Source organism: Aethalodelphis obliquidens, unplaced genomic scaffold (genome assembly GCF_003676395.1).
Source record: "Aethalodelphis obliquidens isolate GAN/ISIS:26980383/991018 unplaced genomic scaffold, ASM367639v1 scaffold16, whole genome shotgun sequence".
In the NCBI taxonomy this organism is placed as follows: Eukaryota; Metazoa; Chordata; class Mammalia; order Artiodactyla; family Delphinidae; genus Aethalodelphis; species Aethalodelphis obliquidens.
In genome coordinates, this window is record NW_020837960.1 from 30,313,916 (window position 1) to 30,329,198 (window position 15,283).

At 42.5% G+C, this 15,283-nt stretch overlaps 1 protein-coding gene across 17 annotated transcripts; it reads left to right on the top strand.

Annotated features, from left to right (window-relative positions):
- Window positions 1-1,453: 1,453 nt before the first annotated feature.
- RNF6 (ring finger protein 6) lies at window positions 1,454-14,162 on the top strand. 17 transcript variants are annotated; one of them, XM_027116661.1, is made up of 7 exons: window positions 1,454-1,561; window positions 2,255-2,328; window positions 3,909-4,116; window positions 5,015-5,110; window positions 8,563-8,681; window positions 12,308-12,425; window positions 13,595-14,162. In XM_027116661.1, exons 3-7 carry the CDS (start codon window positions 3,927-3,929, stop codon window positions 13,597-13,599), a joined length of 528 nt encoding a protein of 175 aa, XP_026972462.1. In that variant the 5' UTR covers window positions 1,454-1,561; window positions 2,255-2,328; window positions 3,909-3,926; the 3' UTR covers window positions 13,600-14,162. The 17 variants fall into 17 exon arrangements, with proteins under 17 accessions (XP_026972462.1, XP_026972465.1, XP_026972461.1 ...); XM_027116664.1 differs by lacking the exon at window positions 12,308-12,425; XM_027116660.1 differs by lacking the exon at window positions 13,595-14,162 and having other exon boundaries at window positions 12,308-12,754.
- Window positions 14,163-15,283: the final 1,121 nt, after the last annotated feature.

Consider the following 15,283-nt stretch of genomic DNA (forward strand, 5'->3'; position numbering starts at 1 on the left):
TTCCTGAGGTCATTGTACTAACATGCATTAATCCTGTTTGTAACAAGTTTGCATTTTTCTCTGCTCATCCTTGCAGTTGGCTGAGGGGCATTTCGTGCCAGGTGCCATGCTGAGCTCCGGGACTCTAAAAATGAATAAATCCATTTGTTTGAACTGAAGGAGTTTGGACTCTTAGATGGGAGAGAACTATAATTGAACAGAAAATCTTTGTAGGTACTCGTTCAGTGGCTGTCTTTTTCCATTCAAAAGGAGGGCACGGGCCTGGTTTGTCTTATCTTCTGCTGTTAGCATGAGCACCTAATTCCTAGTGGCACCCAGTAAATATTTGTTAAATGAGTAAGTGCTAAAATAATTATACAGAGGAAGCTAAGAGAGCCACCGTACTAGGGACATGGGCCTAGTTTTACGCGTGGCTGGACGATGGGGTTAGAGCGCCACTTCAGAGGTATCAGAAAAAAAATCCCTTGACCATGAGATATGAAATGAGTCCTGGGAGATAAAGGAAATTAGGTAAAAGTGGGGTTGGGGGTTGCTTAATTGAACTTCAAGTAGTTCCAGAATGCCAAGAAGCACCCAGTCTGTAGTGGTATACAGCAGAGATATCGTGAAGGGCCTTGAAGACTGCATCGTTTATATATTTCCATTTTCGTATCTATAACCATATGCCGATTTAAAATAATCTTGTCCATTCTACCCGTACTACACTGGTAGCTCATGGATGCTAAAGTTTGTTACCCAGGCGCTAAGCATGAGAGCCAGGATAGATTAGCTCCTCCAAAGTTAAGGCAGGAATGAATGAACGAATGAATGAATGAACGAACGAACGAATGAAGAATCACAGCACGGTGAGCACGGTGCAATGATTAAATCTTCTAGAGGGTAGGGAAGTCGGGGAGCCTATACCAGGCTGGGCAGGGACTCAGTCAAGGTCGTAACTAGTGGTGAGGCGAGTTTGGTAAGCGTCACATCTCAGAAATAAAACCAGAGACACGACTGTGGGGAGGGGTTGTGGGTTCAAAGTGCATTCCTAGCGGGAATTCACTTTTTTCACTGAAACCCGAGTAGAGGCACTCGAGAATTGATTAGGGTTTGTAATTTCCGATTGGCAATAAGGGAAAGCGCCTGGGTGGTGAGCTACGTGGTACCCAGGCAGTCAAGGGACAAGAACAGACCGCCGGGTTGCACTCCAGTCCAAGTCGTCCTTGGGCCGCCGCACTCCGGCTGGAGAGGCGTCCACGTGACATCAGCGCTGGCGCGAGCGCCGAAACCCGGAACGCGGCACGCGGCATCCGGGATCCCGCCGGACGCAGTTTCCACTCGTACAGGCTAGCGCCCGGCGGCGGCTGAGCGTCTCCTGTCGCGCAGGGGGCGGCCCGGCCGTAGGGAGAGACGGGTGGGGCCTGCCGTCCCTCCTCCAGAGCCTCCGCTCCGGCTGGACCGTCCCGCTGCAGCAGGCTCCTCTTCAGCAGACGAGCAGAGGGCGCAGCGGCCTCCGGAGGCGCGGATGCGAGCTCCGCCCGCCGCCCGGTCACAGCCTCCGGGGCCGCACGCTTCTCTCCAGGTAGCGGGAAGACGGCCAGGTCCCCGGCGTAGTGAGCTTGGGGGAAGCTCCGGGCCCTCCGCGGCTTCCGGGAGACGCGGGGACCGCAGGCCCTCCCTGGGCCCCGCCTCTCCTGATTGGCTACCTGCGGTCTAGATGCCCTGCCCTGGCCGGTGATTGGCTCCGAGGCCCCGCTGTCACTGGCTTCCTTGTGGGAATCTAGGTCGCTAAGGGAAGCGTTACTCCAGGACCGGTTGGGGAGAGGTTGGTTGGGCACGAGTCCAGTTTGTTTATTGTACTGGGGGCCCTACCCCGGCGCGAGCTTCTGTCGCAACTTCCAGGAAGAGAACCAGTATCGGGACGGAGGGCAGGGGTGGCGAGCGAGTGAAGGTTTAGAAGTAAGCTGGAGGCCCCTAAGCCTGGCAACCCCCGAGTGGGAGCGGGGTGGGAAGGAAGGCCTTGAGAGAGGAGTTGTCATCCCAAGAGGGGTGACGGTGGAGGAAAGAAAGGCCTAGTTTCTGTTGTGGCAGAAACGGGCCGTGCGGGAGATTTCCATGACCTAATTGTTTGGGGATCTCATTTTCTAGGTGAGTTTCTAACAGAATCCACTGGAGATTTTGCTTAACTTTACAGTAGAGTTGGGAGACGACTAGCCGTTCCTAGCCTTCAAAGAGGCAACTTATTGAATAATTCGACTCTCTTTTATCGCTTCAGATGGGCAGCTGTCAAAAAAAGCACAGACAGTGGAAGGATGGATACCATTGCATATATTAAAAGTATGTGGAAAGGCAAGTAAGGTATTCACGTGGATTTAATTGTGGTTAATTGCACGAGAAAATTACCACTTCAGGAGAAGCTCTTAAAGTTTTGAATAATATTAAAGTAGCTTGACTCTATGATAGGTTTCAGATATTTAAACTGTTTAATCCAAAAAGCTTATTACTGCTGTACCTACCAAATATGCTCTTTGCTAATGATGGTCTAGTCCTAATTATTCTGAAAATGGAAAGAAATCTGTAGTTTTTGATAATGTTAATTTGCATGTGACTGGATAGTGCTACTAGATCTTTCCTTAAAAAAATGACATAGGGATCACTGTGAAAAAATCCTTTGAAGTTGTAATTTAATGTCAGAATGTGCATGAGAGTGGTTAGTTGCTAACTCATACAATCATTTAGACTTGTAGGCTAATTTCACTCTGTTTTTAAAGTAGTTTGCTTATTAAACACTGAGTCCTAGTTACCGAAGTTGCTTCCCTGGTCACCTAGTCATTCGATCCTGCAGCCTTTATTAAGTCATGTGCTGTATTACACATACCCTTTAGTGACATACCAGAAATTGTCAAGGAATGGTGTATTTCAGCCACAGAACACCCAGATTAGCTCTCGAAGGTAGACCTGGGCCCTACCCTGGAAAATTCTGACCTAGGATTGGGGGTGAGCTCTGGGCATCTGTAGTTTAAAACATTTCCTCAAGGGTGTTTGATGTGCATTCCCAGTTGAGAACTGTAGCTTTAACGACTTAGTAAATAGATGTGTTTAAGAAATTCTAAGATATTTATGAAACAATTACTTTCCTCCCTTGATTTCCTTATGGTTTAAAAGTAAACTTCTCAGGAATGACATTTCAGTATAATCCAAAAGCAGTGTTTGCCTAGCGAGGTCAGGAAGTTTCACTGGCACTCAGAGAGACCTCCGGGACTAACCATTCCAGGCTTAGGAACAAGGTTTCCTATGGGGAAACCCAAAAGCTCTTACGTGCTTTTGCAATCCCCAGAGCTGTGCACAGAGTATTGCTTCCTGTTAGCTGTAAGAGAAATCAGCTCCAGGTCTGTTCAGCTAAGTTATTTTTACCTCAGCAAAGTGCAGGGGGGTAATATTACATTTATGAACTTTTTCTGGGAAGAATAACCTTGCTGGAAATAAATGTAAATGATACCCTCTTGATACCCAGTAGTCCTTTGCTTACGAAGTAAAGAACGTGCATAGTTCAAGCATAGAATTTGTATGGTAATGTGAAATACCCAGATATTTGGAACATCAGTGAGGGCTTTGGGGCCGACAGGAGAGTCAAAGACGTAGAAAATGAGATAATCGCTTTGATTTTCAGCTATGAGAAATGTGTGGTGTAACCAAGTCCAATCTGACTTAGAGGATGGCTTTAGGCGAAGAAGTAGGTCCAACTGTGTTCTCTCACCTAGGAGCTGTTATTCATTTTATATGTAAGTTCTTCACTGCAAGATTTGGCATATGAAGTATTTGAGTAGCGGACAGAATTTTAAAATGAAAATGAAAAAACTAAGTTAAAATATGAAGCCACGTGTAGTCCACGGCTAATACCTTGAATTTTGTATATACTGTTTGAACAGAAAGCCAGGAATCTCAGCATGAATTGGTCTAGATCTAGACCAGATGGTGGTGGTGAAGCAAGCTCATCTCAAGACCAGAATCATGAAAACGAGAGAAGGTGGCAACAAGAGCGTCTCCACAGAGAAGAAGCCTATTATCAGTTTATTAATGATCTCAATGATGAAGATTACCGGCTAATGAGAGACCATAATCTTTTAGGCACCCCTGGTAAGAGATGGGTAAAAGAGGAAATACCTTTTTCAGCGTTACTAGAAGTTTCAAAATAAGGAGGGGTTTTTACCCCATCTTCCCTCTCTCAAAATATAGCGTACTGTTTTTGTGACCTTAAGAGCATTGTAACACACCGACATAGAAAGTCGCTGGCTTACTTCTGTATTTTATAAGTAGGTAAGAATATTGAACATATAGCACTGTTACACAAGTGTCAAACCAACAGGTTAACATACATGATAGTGTCAGATATTTATGAAGTCCTATGTCTCTTAAGTAATATTTGTACACATAAAATATTATTCATTTAAAACCTAATTCTAACTCATTTGAGGTCTTATCATTTATTTATTTATTTAGCTGAATTAATGACTCCCCAAAAGTTCAATGTGCTCCATTAATTTTTTACAAATTAATTTCACAGATGAACTAATTGAAACTGTATGCTTGTATATATTTGTGTGTTGCATATTTGCATTCTGTATACATATATAATGAAGGGCATTCATTACCCATATAATGAACTAGGTAGAATTCAAGTAAATAAAGATTTGAAATTTTCTCTAGAAGTACTCCCTTCTTAATTTCTTTTTAACTCTGACGAAAATCCACAGACTTATAGCTTATAGGTTCTAAGTATATCAACTAGGAGCACTTCATTAATGATTCAAATTAAATCTTATTTTAATTTAAATAAAACATTAATAAATGAAACAACGAAAATGATGTGTATTTGCATGAATAAACGTTTTTTGTTGTCTTCAATTTATAGAACATGAAAACAATAGAATGTCTTCTACAGATTGCTAAAGATTAGTCTTACCCTTCATGAGTTTTCATAAAACTTAGTAATTTAAAGATTTTAACTTTAGTGGGCACTTTTCCATTGTTTTAGGAGAAATAACATCAGAAGAATTACAGCAACGTTTAGATGGAGTCAAGGAACAGCTAGCATCTCAGCCTGACTTGAGAAATGGGACAAACACCAGAGGTATTGTAGATTCCTTTCCATAAGGAACAGGTTTGATTGGAGTAATTGCAGAAATGAACTTACAGGACCTTGTACAATGTTTGTTTTTAGTGTTTTCCAGATTAAATGTGATAATCATTCAGGTAGTATTTACATATTATATGCTGAGCAGTATAGTTAGGTAATACAGGACAGGGGTTGCATATAAAGATGTCTTACACACCCATTGCCTTCAGGGAGCTCATGTGTATGAAATAGTATACAATTAATTACCAGCAGAGTTCTTTTTAATCTTAGACTTTACACACTACTGTTTTTTTTTAAGTAATATAACTAAACTTACCTTCTAAAAATTTATACAGAAAGACTGAGTCAGGAAAACCTATTTTTGTTGCTTTGTTTTATTGGTTTTGTGTTGTGTCATTTTACTGAACAGACACTAAGTCATAATATAAGAAATTCTTATAAAAAAACAAATCGGGGCTTCCCTGGTGGCGCAGTGGTTTGGAGTCCGTCTGCCGATGCAGGGGACACGGGTTCGTGCCCCAGTCCGGGAAGATCCCACATGCCGCGGAGCAGCTGGGCCTGTGATCCATGGCCGCTGAGCCTGCACGTCCGGAGCCTGTGCTCCGCGACGGGAGAGGCCACAGCGGTGAGAGGCCCGTGGACCGCAAAAAAACAAAACAAAACAAAAAAACACAAATTACTTGTAAAAAAACAAAATTCAAACTAAACAGAAGTGTATAGAGTTAAAAGTAAAGCCAACTTTAAGGTCCCTCTTACCAGTTCTACTTCCTTCTCCAGAGGTGTTCGTTAGTAGTGGTTTCACATATTACATCAGGATCATGGTATTGGTTAGGGTGAAGACTATTAAACACCCCAAACGCATCGGCTGATGAGATGGAAGTTTACTTCCGTTTTGTGCTCAGTCCAGGGCAGACACACGTCAATCCATAAAGCCTTCTGGGACCCACGCAGCCAGCACAGTGCTTCTACAACTGTGCTGTCCAGTGCGGTAGCTACCGGCCACGTGGGCCTATTTAAATTTAATAAAATTGAAAATTCAGTTCCTCAGGCACATTAGCCACATTCAAGTGTTTAATAGTCCCCTGTGGCTAGTGGCTTCTGTACTGGACCGCACAGGTACAGAACATCTCCACTGTTGCAGAAAGGTTCACTGGGCACTGACTGCTGCTCCAGGTATGGTTTGCATGATCAAGCTAAGTCACAGCCACTTCTAGGTTCCAGCTGGCAGTTCCAGGTTCCAGGAGAAGGCCCAGGCCCCTGCCCAGAAATGAGCTCTCTCACTTCTACTCCCGTTCCATTGATGAGAACTTAGTCCCGTGGCCACACCCAGATGCCAGGTTGTTCACAGGACACTGCAGTGCATTTCCAGTGGAAGAATGGGGTGATGGATTTTGTGAGACATGAGTGACCTCTTTCACACACTGCCATCACTATATTCTAGTAATTAAAGAAAGAAGTGGCATCTGGAATGACTTCATGTTTACCTGCCCTTTACTTATATCTTTTTGCAAATTAAAATGGAAAGTGGATGTTAACCTTTTTCTTCTTTGTGTTTAGATATGCAAATTGTACTATATCGGTATAGCTGGTAATACTGGCCCTTTGAATATGTTTTGATGGAGAATGTACTCGTCATGTGTGCAGTAGCTTATACCTTTAGAATGTGGCTGCGGTTGCTGTCTTTATTGATGCCAGCAGCTGATTAACAGGTTTAACTTTAATATTTAAAAAAGTTTTTTATGAGAGATTGCAGTAATGAAATAAAATCAAAACAGACTCATTTAACAACTGTTTTTGAGAAGAGCGAACTTGGTAAAGTCTGTGTAGTTAATGTGCATTAGAATGCTTTTCACTGAGTTTTGTACTTTATATAATCCACTGGTTAAAATGGAAAACTTAAAGCTTCCCACAGTAGCACTATCATACTCAAAGAAGTTTATTGGGGCACATTTCTTTCTTTCTTTCTTTTTTTAAATGTGTATATATTTTAAATTTTATTTTATTTTTGGCTGCGTTGGGTCTTCGTTGCTGTGTGTGGGCTTTCTCTGGTTGCAGTGAGTGGAGGCTGCTCTTCGTTGTGGTGCGCAGGCTTCTCATTGCGGTGGCTTCTCTTGTTGCGGAGCACGGGTTCTAGGTGCACGGGCTTCAGTAGTTGTGGCTCACAGGCTCAGTAGTTGTGGCTCGCGGGCTCTAGAGCGCAGGCTCAGTAGTTGTGGTGCACAGGCTTAACTGCTCCGCGGCATGTGGGATCTTCCTGGACCAGGGATCAGATCCGTGTCCCCTGCATTAGCAGGTGGATTCTTAACCAGTGCGCCACCAGGGAAGTCCCAGGGCACATTTATTTCTAAATCGATTCATTCAACAGTATTAATTGAGAGTCTGATTTGTCCCAAATACTGTTGTAGAGGTTGGGGATTTAACAGTGAGTAAAATAAGGCAAAACTCATTGTCTTCATGCAGCTCATGTTCTAAATGAACAGAAAATGTATTTTATTGTATTATATATAATGGCTAACATTTATTGAGTGCCTCCTATGTGCCAGATATTATACTAATCATTTTATATACAGTGTCTTATTTTATCCTAATGATAATCCTTTGACATCTGTACTATTATTATCAAGTTTACAGATAAGGATTTAGCCAGAGAACTTAAGTAACATGCCTGAAGTCTCCTATCCTCACATGAAGATATGATGTGGTTCTAGCATTTTACTCATGAAGCCATATTTCTTGACTTATACATTTTGGGCAGTTTCTGAGAAATAGGATAAAATTCTTAAGGTTGCCAAAAATACCTAATTGCAAAAAAGATTGAGTTACCTTTACCAAAGAATTCTAAAAATTCAAGATAAATTATACATAAGTTTTGCCACTGTATTTTATTGATACTGCCATATGAATAACTCAATTTTTAAAATTTTTATTTAGTTGCAGCGGGTCTTAGTTGTGGCAGGTGGGCTCCATAGTTGTGGCATGTGAACTCTTAGTTGCAGCATGCATGTGGGATCTAGTTCCCTGACCAGGGATCAAACCCAGGCCCCCAGCGTTGGGAGCGTGGAGTCTTATCCACTGTGCCACCAGGGAAGTCCCAATAAAGCAATTTAAATGTACAGTTTTGATACTGGATATATTTTTCATTTGCCTTAATATTTTGCCAATAACAGGCATATAGAAAGCAAGAGTGAGGATTTCTTCACACCTTTGCACAAATAGTATTTAAAATTTTATAATTTTGATACAGTGTGTATTATAGTATGCTTATAGTATACACCTTTCTTTTAGAAAGTTCAGCTTTTTGGCCATTTTTCATTCATTAAAATGCACAGATGTTCTTAATTATATTTTTAATTTAATAAAAACGTAGTTTATCTTACAAGCTTTCAATAAAGATCTAAAGATAGATTTTAGGAATTGATGTTAAGTTGATTTGGTTTGCTTTCCAGACTCAGGGGTCCCTCGAGAAAGTTCAAATGAAGAGTCTTTGCTGGAATGGCTCAACACCTTTCGTCGCACGGGAAACGCAACTCGAAGTGGACAGAATGGGAACCAGACTTGGAGAGCTGTGAGTCGAACAAACCCACACAGTGGAGAGTTCCAATTTTGTCTGGAAATCCACATAAATCACGAGAATAGAGGATTTGAAATGGACGGCGAAGATTATGTGGGCGTTCCACTTTCAGATGTTAGCCAAGATCACACCACAGATGGGCCACAGAGATCAAGTAGCCCTGTGGCCAGGCGAACCAGGAGCCAAGCCGCAGGGGCTCTCAGTGGTAGTAGTGCCAGCGTTCCGAGAACTAGGCTTGGATTGAGGGGGCGGAGTTCAGTAGAAGGATCTTTGTCAGCATTGGGTAGATTAAGAAATGGAATTGGGGGGGCAGTTGGCACCCCTAGAACTGGTGCTGCACGCGCTAATCCATCAGGTGGTAGTGAACTCAGGCAAAGGGAGGGGCAGCGATTTGGAGCAGCCCATGTTTGGGAAAATGGGGCTAGAACTAATGTCACAGTGAGGAATACAAACCAAAGATTAGAGCCAATAAGGTTACGGTCTACTTTCAATAGCCGAAGCCGGTCACCGATTCAGAGGCAAAGTGGCACTGTTTATCACAGTTCACAAAGGGAAAGTAGACCTTTTCAGCAAACTAGTAGGCGGTCTGTTAGGAGGAGAGGTATAACTCGTGTCTTTCTAGAGCAAGGCCGAGAAGGCAGAGGTACCGCATATACTCCATTCTCTAACTCAAGACTTGTGTCAAGAATCACAGTAGAAGAAGAAGAGTCCAGCAGGTCCTCCACTGCTGCACGACGACACCCAACAATCACACTGGACCTTCAAGTGAGAAGGGTTCGTCCTGGAGAAAGCAGAGACTGGGACAGTATTGCAAATAGAACTCGATCCAGGGTGGGGCTGGCAGCAAACACAGTCACTATCGAAAGCAGTAGTGGGGGCTTTCGGCGCACCATCTCTCGTTTAGAGCGCTCAGGTATGCGAACCTACGTTAGTACCATAACTGTTCCTCTTCGTAGGATTTCTGAGAATGAGCTCGCTGAACCATCATCAGTGGCTCTTCGATCAGTTTTAAGGCAGATCATGACTGGATTTGGAGAACTGGGTTCTCTAATGGAGGCCGAATCGGAGTCAGAGGCCCAGAGAAGTGGTCAGCGTCGGCCAGAGACACACTCAGAAGTGAGTCTCCTCGGTGAGGCCGTCAGCCAGCACAGGGGAGGGTCCCCCCAAGGCAGGTGGACCCGAGAAGACAGCCCTGACACCCCGCCTCGTGCCCCACACAGAGGTGGCAGGCGGTCGCAAAATTCAAGTAACTTGGTGGAAACTGGCACCCTACCTATCCTTCGCCTCGCTCACTTCTTGCTTAATGAAGGGGAGGATGATGACCGCATGCGTGGTTTAACCAAAGAGCAGATTGACAATCTTTCCACCCGGAGCTATGAGCACAGCAGTATTGATAGCGAACGAGGGAAAATCTGTAGCGTTTGCATCAGTGACTACGTAACTGGAAACAAGCTCAGGCAGTTACCTTGCATGCATGAATTTCACATCCACTGTATCGACCGGTGGCTCTCAGAGAATTGCACGTGTCCTATCTGTCGGCAGCCTGTCTTAGGGTCCAGTACAGCAAACAACGGGTGACATGCTGGATCCAGTCAAATGTTGCATCTTAGTAGAGCTGAGTATTCAGGCGTTCTTTTGTTGAATTATTTGTGATGAGCTAACCAGGATGAAAAATAACAGATGATTATAGTTTGAACTATTTTTTTGTGTGCTTTTTTAACTTGTTAAAAAGAGAAAATTTATAGAAAATTTAAAATGCAAATGTTAAATTATCCTAAAGTACAGAATAGTTAATACTGCTAGAACCAAATAACTTTTAAAATGTTTTTATTTTGGTAATTTTGTCATGCTAAGCACTTTTGTATCTGCACAACTCAGTAGGTTACAAATCAATATTCTTTTTCTGAGAAGTCCAGCAGATTTTGCTTGGACTTTCAGGCTTTGTACCATGTCCAGACATTGGTGTCTAAATAAGCCTTTCTTTAACTTTTTATTCTAAGGACAGAATCTTTTCATGAAAGAATATTTGGCTGAATGTTTGCTAAATGCATTAAAGTTACTTGAAATATTAAATTTAATATGCAGCATATCACGTGTATATATAGGTATATAATTTTAAGGTTAAAGTATTCAGTCTAAAAACTACCAGTTTGGTTCTTATTTTAAACTGTTGGGCTATTACTGCATATGGCACAATGTTTAATACTTACAGGATCATCTCTGGGAGGAAGTAGATTAAGATATTTAAAAATAGACATAATTTATGAAGCGTCTCTGACAATCTGACTTATTAGACAGCAAGCAATATATAACACTGAACAAGTATTTCTTTTTTCAGAAATGGAACGTGGACATTTTAGAACAGAGGTTATTTAACTTGAGTTCTACCTTTTTGTGACCTTTTTGAAAGTGCAAACAATTTTTTGGATTACATTAAGTAAGATATACAATATGCATGGTTTTCAAATTTAGTTTAAAATCTAAAAACAAGGGTCTATAAAGAATCAAAGGCATAGATAATATGTTAAGTTCAACTGGAGACCAAAAAACTCCAAATGAAACAATAACAACAACAGCAAAAAAAGTTAAGAGAATGTAGACTTTAAAACACAAAGTATGCATTGAAGATCTGTTTCTACCAATAAATATTAAAATGTGTCAACTGTTCTTCTCTATTGGTCCACCGTGGTTTATTCACTGAAAGAAGTAGTTATTTCGCACTAACTCGATGCCCTGCAGTGTTACTGGTGTAGAGGATTCAGTAGAGGACAAAGTCCCTGTCTTCATGGGAAAGACATACTTGCTCTTAGAAAATTGGAAATCGAGCAATACAATGAGTTATTGTTCTGACTTTGATGTTTATGAATAAATGACATAGTTTGCTATGGTGATACCACTTGGACAAAATCGCAAGAACAAATACCTCAAGGCCGATTCTGTGAAATTTAGGTATATCTCAAGGTTTAGTTTTTGTTTCCAATTAGTGATTATATGTAGTTCGTTCAGTAAGATGCATGCACAGGACTTGTTAGGGGGTGCATTTAGCCCGTGGAGTGAGAGGTTTTAGTAAAGGTGGTGACTTTGTTTGGAGTAAACGGTTTCTGTAGGTCACATATGGGACATAGGACTGGGGAGTTTGATTTGAAGGCTTTAGATACCAGACTTACGGGATTTTTGCTCTACAGAGTCTAGATGGCTCTTGATAAATCGTATTGGCGAAGGGTAAGATCACTTTTCATGTTTCAGGAAGATTGGTGCGGTGCAGTGTGCAGAACGCGGTGGAGTGGAGAGAGATGGGAAGCAAGAAACCAATAAAGGAAATATTATGATCAATTTTTACTATCAATTATCATCATCATCAGTTATTATCTAACCTAGGTTGATGGAAGTGAAACTGGAAAGAAAGAAAAGGGCATAAAAATGTTGAAAAAAAGAAGACATTGTTTGGTTTCTAGTTCACTGTGAGGAGGTGGGAGAGTCATGTGTTCACAGGTGGAGAATCTCTGAGTGGAGGAGGGCGGACAAGTTACAAGCTCGGCCAGTGTAGACATTGACCTGAAATGGAGCCGTATTCATGTATCCATCACACTCACTTTCGTGGCACCATTTGTCCCCAATAGGACAAGAGACTAAATCCAGCAGTTACTGCTCATATGGAACCTTCCTCAGGAAGTTCTACCTCCCCTGGTTTGAGCAGTTCGGAAAATCAAGAGGAAAACAAAAGGGGAAATGAACAAAGTAAGGATAAAGAAGAGAAAAAAGCACGTTAATCCTCAGTCGTTTGCAAGACATGGGAGGACCAGCACATGAAGGGATTCCCGAGTAGGCACTGGAAGTAGAATTGGATTGTGCACTGTATGGAAACGTCCCTGAAAGCAGCAGGAAAGCCTAATGAATTTGGTAGATGGGTACCCTAGTTGGGAACAAAGAAGTGTTTTCTTTAATATTTTCATTCATCTCCCAGTAAACAAGGCTGATGACAAACACAAAGGCTCATTGTCTATTTATAGCATCTACTCAGCAAGGATTGTACCCTTTGTGCTTCCAATAAAGAAAGGAACAAATCATTTAAATTCTTCATTTGGGGGCTTCCCTGGTGGCACAGTGGTTAAGAATCTGCCTGCCATTGCAGAGCCCTGGTCCGGGAAGATCGCACATGCCACGGAGCAACTAAGCCCGTGCGCCACAGCTACTGAGCCTGCGCTCTAGAGCCCGTGAGCCACAACCACTGAGCCCATGTGCCACAAGTACTGAAGCCCACACGCCTAGAGCCCGTGCTCTGCAGCAAGAGAAGCCACTTTAATGAGAAGCCCACGCACCGCAACGAAGAGTAGCCCCCGCTCTCCACAGCTAGAGAAAGCCCGCGTGCAGTAACGGAGACCCAACGCAGCCAAAAATAAAATAAATTTATAAAAAAAAATTCTTCATTTGACTCTTTTCCATGACATGTCCTTAGAGCTTGTTCTATATAGTGTGGCTGTCTTGTGAACTTCTGTTTCTAAACTGTCAGCTTCCTAGCTGCCTTCCTACGTATTACATCGTTTTACCCTCTTTTTCTTGTATCTCAGAGTTTTATAATTTCGACTAGCATTGTTACGACTTGATTATCTTTCACTCTTAGGTTGTGTTTCTTTCAGTCTTTAACATGAATTCCTAGTTTAAATCTCCCATGCTCTCCTTGAAATATTATTGCCACTTAACATGGTAGGAGGCAGAGTTAGAGAGTCAGTCACAGGACCATTTGCCTCCAAAGCCTGTGCTCTTTCCACTACCCTGCATCCTGGAGAAGCTGAAATGCTTTGGGAAGTTTTCAGCCTAACTCCTTCCCAAAGATACTTGTCTAATTTTGTAACTTTGTTATATCATGTGTTTGTTTCCATGTGCAAATACACCTTTTCTTTCCCAAGAATGAAAAGAGAAGGACCACTCCTGAAAGATATCAAACAGAATCTATACTATGAGGATGAATCCAGCAAAGAGATGAATGAGACATCTGAAGATGCTGTGTTAAGGTCAGAGTTAAGAAGCTGTCTGAGGCCTTTCCGTGAATATTTCTCCCAGACAAGAACTTACAGTGAACTTCTCATCTTCCTACATGTCTCCATTTGAATAACCTCTGGCCAGAGGAAGAAGAAATGGTGTAGAAATAGGAGCCCATGTGAAGTGGGTGGTTGTTACCTTTGCAGTGGCAGCCGACTCCTGTAGGGTCTCTCCCTCAACCTTGTATGACTCTGGCAATCAGAGACCTGGGATATCTCTCAACACAGATGCACAGATTTCCCAGGAAGCCAGAGCCATCTCTCATCAAGAGGGCCAAATGTTCCATGTTCCAGAGGACATGACTGAGTGGCAGTGGTGCTCGTTTCCTTGATGTCGTCAGACAGGTTGGGGGTGCTTTTCAGTGACTGAGTGTATTAGGCCCTGATGTATCTGCCCTTGTGATAACTGGGGATCCATAAATACTTACAGCAAGTATGTTTGTTGTTTTATTTTGAGCATTACATCTCTGAAGACTCTTGAGTTGGCCCCTATAGTTTTCTTTCTCTTTTTTCATTTTTAAAAAAACAACAGTCACACTTCTTCTGGAAACTCAACACTTTCAAACGTATTTTTCCTCTATTAATGTCTCATTTGAAGACAATTACATATTTAATCACAAAATGTTCCTACTTGACTATAATCCAACTGTCTTCTGTGCAACTTCAGACATGTTCACATTCTTCCCGGTGGGAGACGGTCCAAGGTCACGTGTAGCTTCTGTAGTGTGAAGTGACACAATTTTGAGTTCAGGTTCTCTGGATGGTGTCCGTTCTTCCGTTAGCTTGGATTTGATAATAAGCGCTTTTTTTAAAATTTATTTATTTATTGTTGGCTGCGTTGGGTCTTCGTTGCTGCGCGCGGGCTTTCTCTAGTTCATTAGCTTGGATTTGATCAGGTTTAATTTCAACTCCTCACCATCCAGCTTATGGGATAAATGATCCATGTAGCTTGTATCTACCTGCTAGAGTGAAGTGGAATCAAGGTCAAACTAGAAAGGGGGAAGGCCGTGTCCCTGAGCACATCGATTACTGGTGCAGAATATACACCAGGCCTTGCTGAGCAAGCTTAGTAGGATGAATGACAGAAACGGTCTCCTGGCATCTCTTTGCTGCCTCACTTAGCTGGACGTGTTTGGTCAGCCAGTACGGCTGGTTCAGGTCCTGAGTCGGGGCCCCTTCAGAGAGGCCCCGAGGGAGGAGTTCCCTGTTGGCGCTGGTGGCGGCACCAGTGAAGGCAGGGGCGGGAGGGTTTGAGGGGTGCTGGTGAGCACGTTTGATATGCATGCTTGGTTCGGGAACTGCTGCAATATTGAACAGTCATAACTCTGTGGAACGGGCTGAGGCTTTTGTGACAGCGCAGCGTCCTTAAAACTGTAATTAGGTCCTTAACAACTTCATTTGGGGTCTTGCATCCAATGCCAGAAATCTTGTCTTATCCTTGATTTGCTTGGGGGAATAGCCATGGCCGTAACACCTTAGGTTTTTGTTTGTTTGTTTTTCGAATTTTGTTAGGAGTATCCTTCTATGGCTCTAAATCTTAGTTAAATAAGGTATTGT

Excerpts from the sequence above, each read along its gene's own strand:
- RNF6 (XM_027116651.1), top strand. The coding sequence starts at position 3,927 with ATGAATTGGTCTAGATCTAGACCAGATGGTGGTGGTGAAGCAAGCTCA. Across the intron at positions 4,117-5,014 it reads TAATCTTTTAGGCACCCCTG|GAGAAATAACATCAGAAGAA; the intron begins GTAAGAGATGGG and ends CCATTGTTTTAG. Across the intron at positions 5,111-8,562 it reads AAATGGGACAAACACCAGAG|ACTCAGGGGTCCCTCGAGAA; the intron begins GTATTGTAGATT and ends TTTGCTTTCCAG.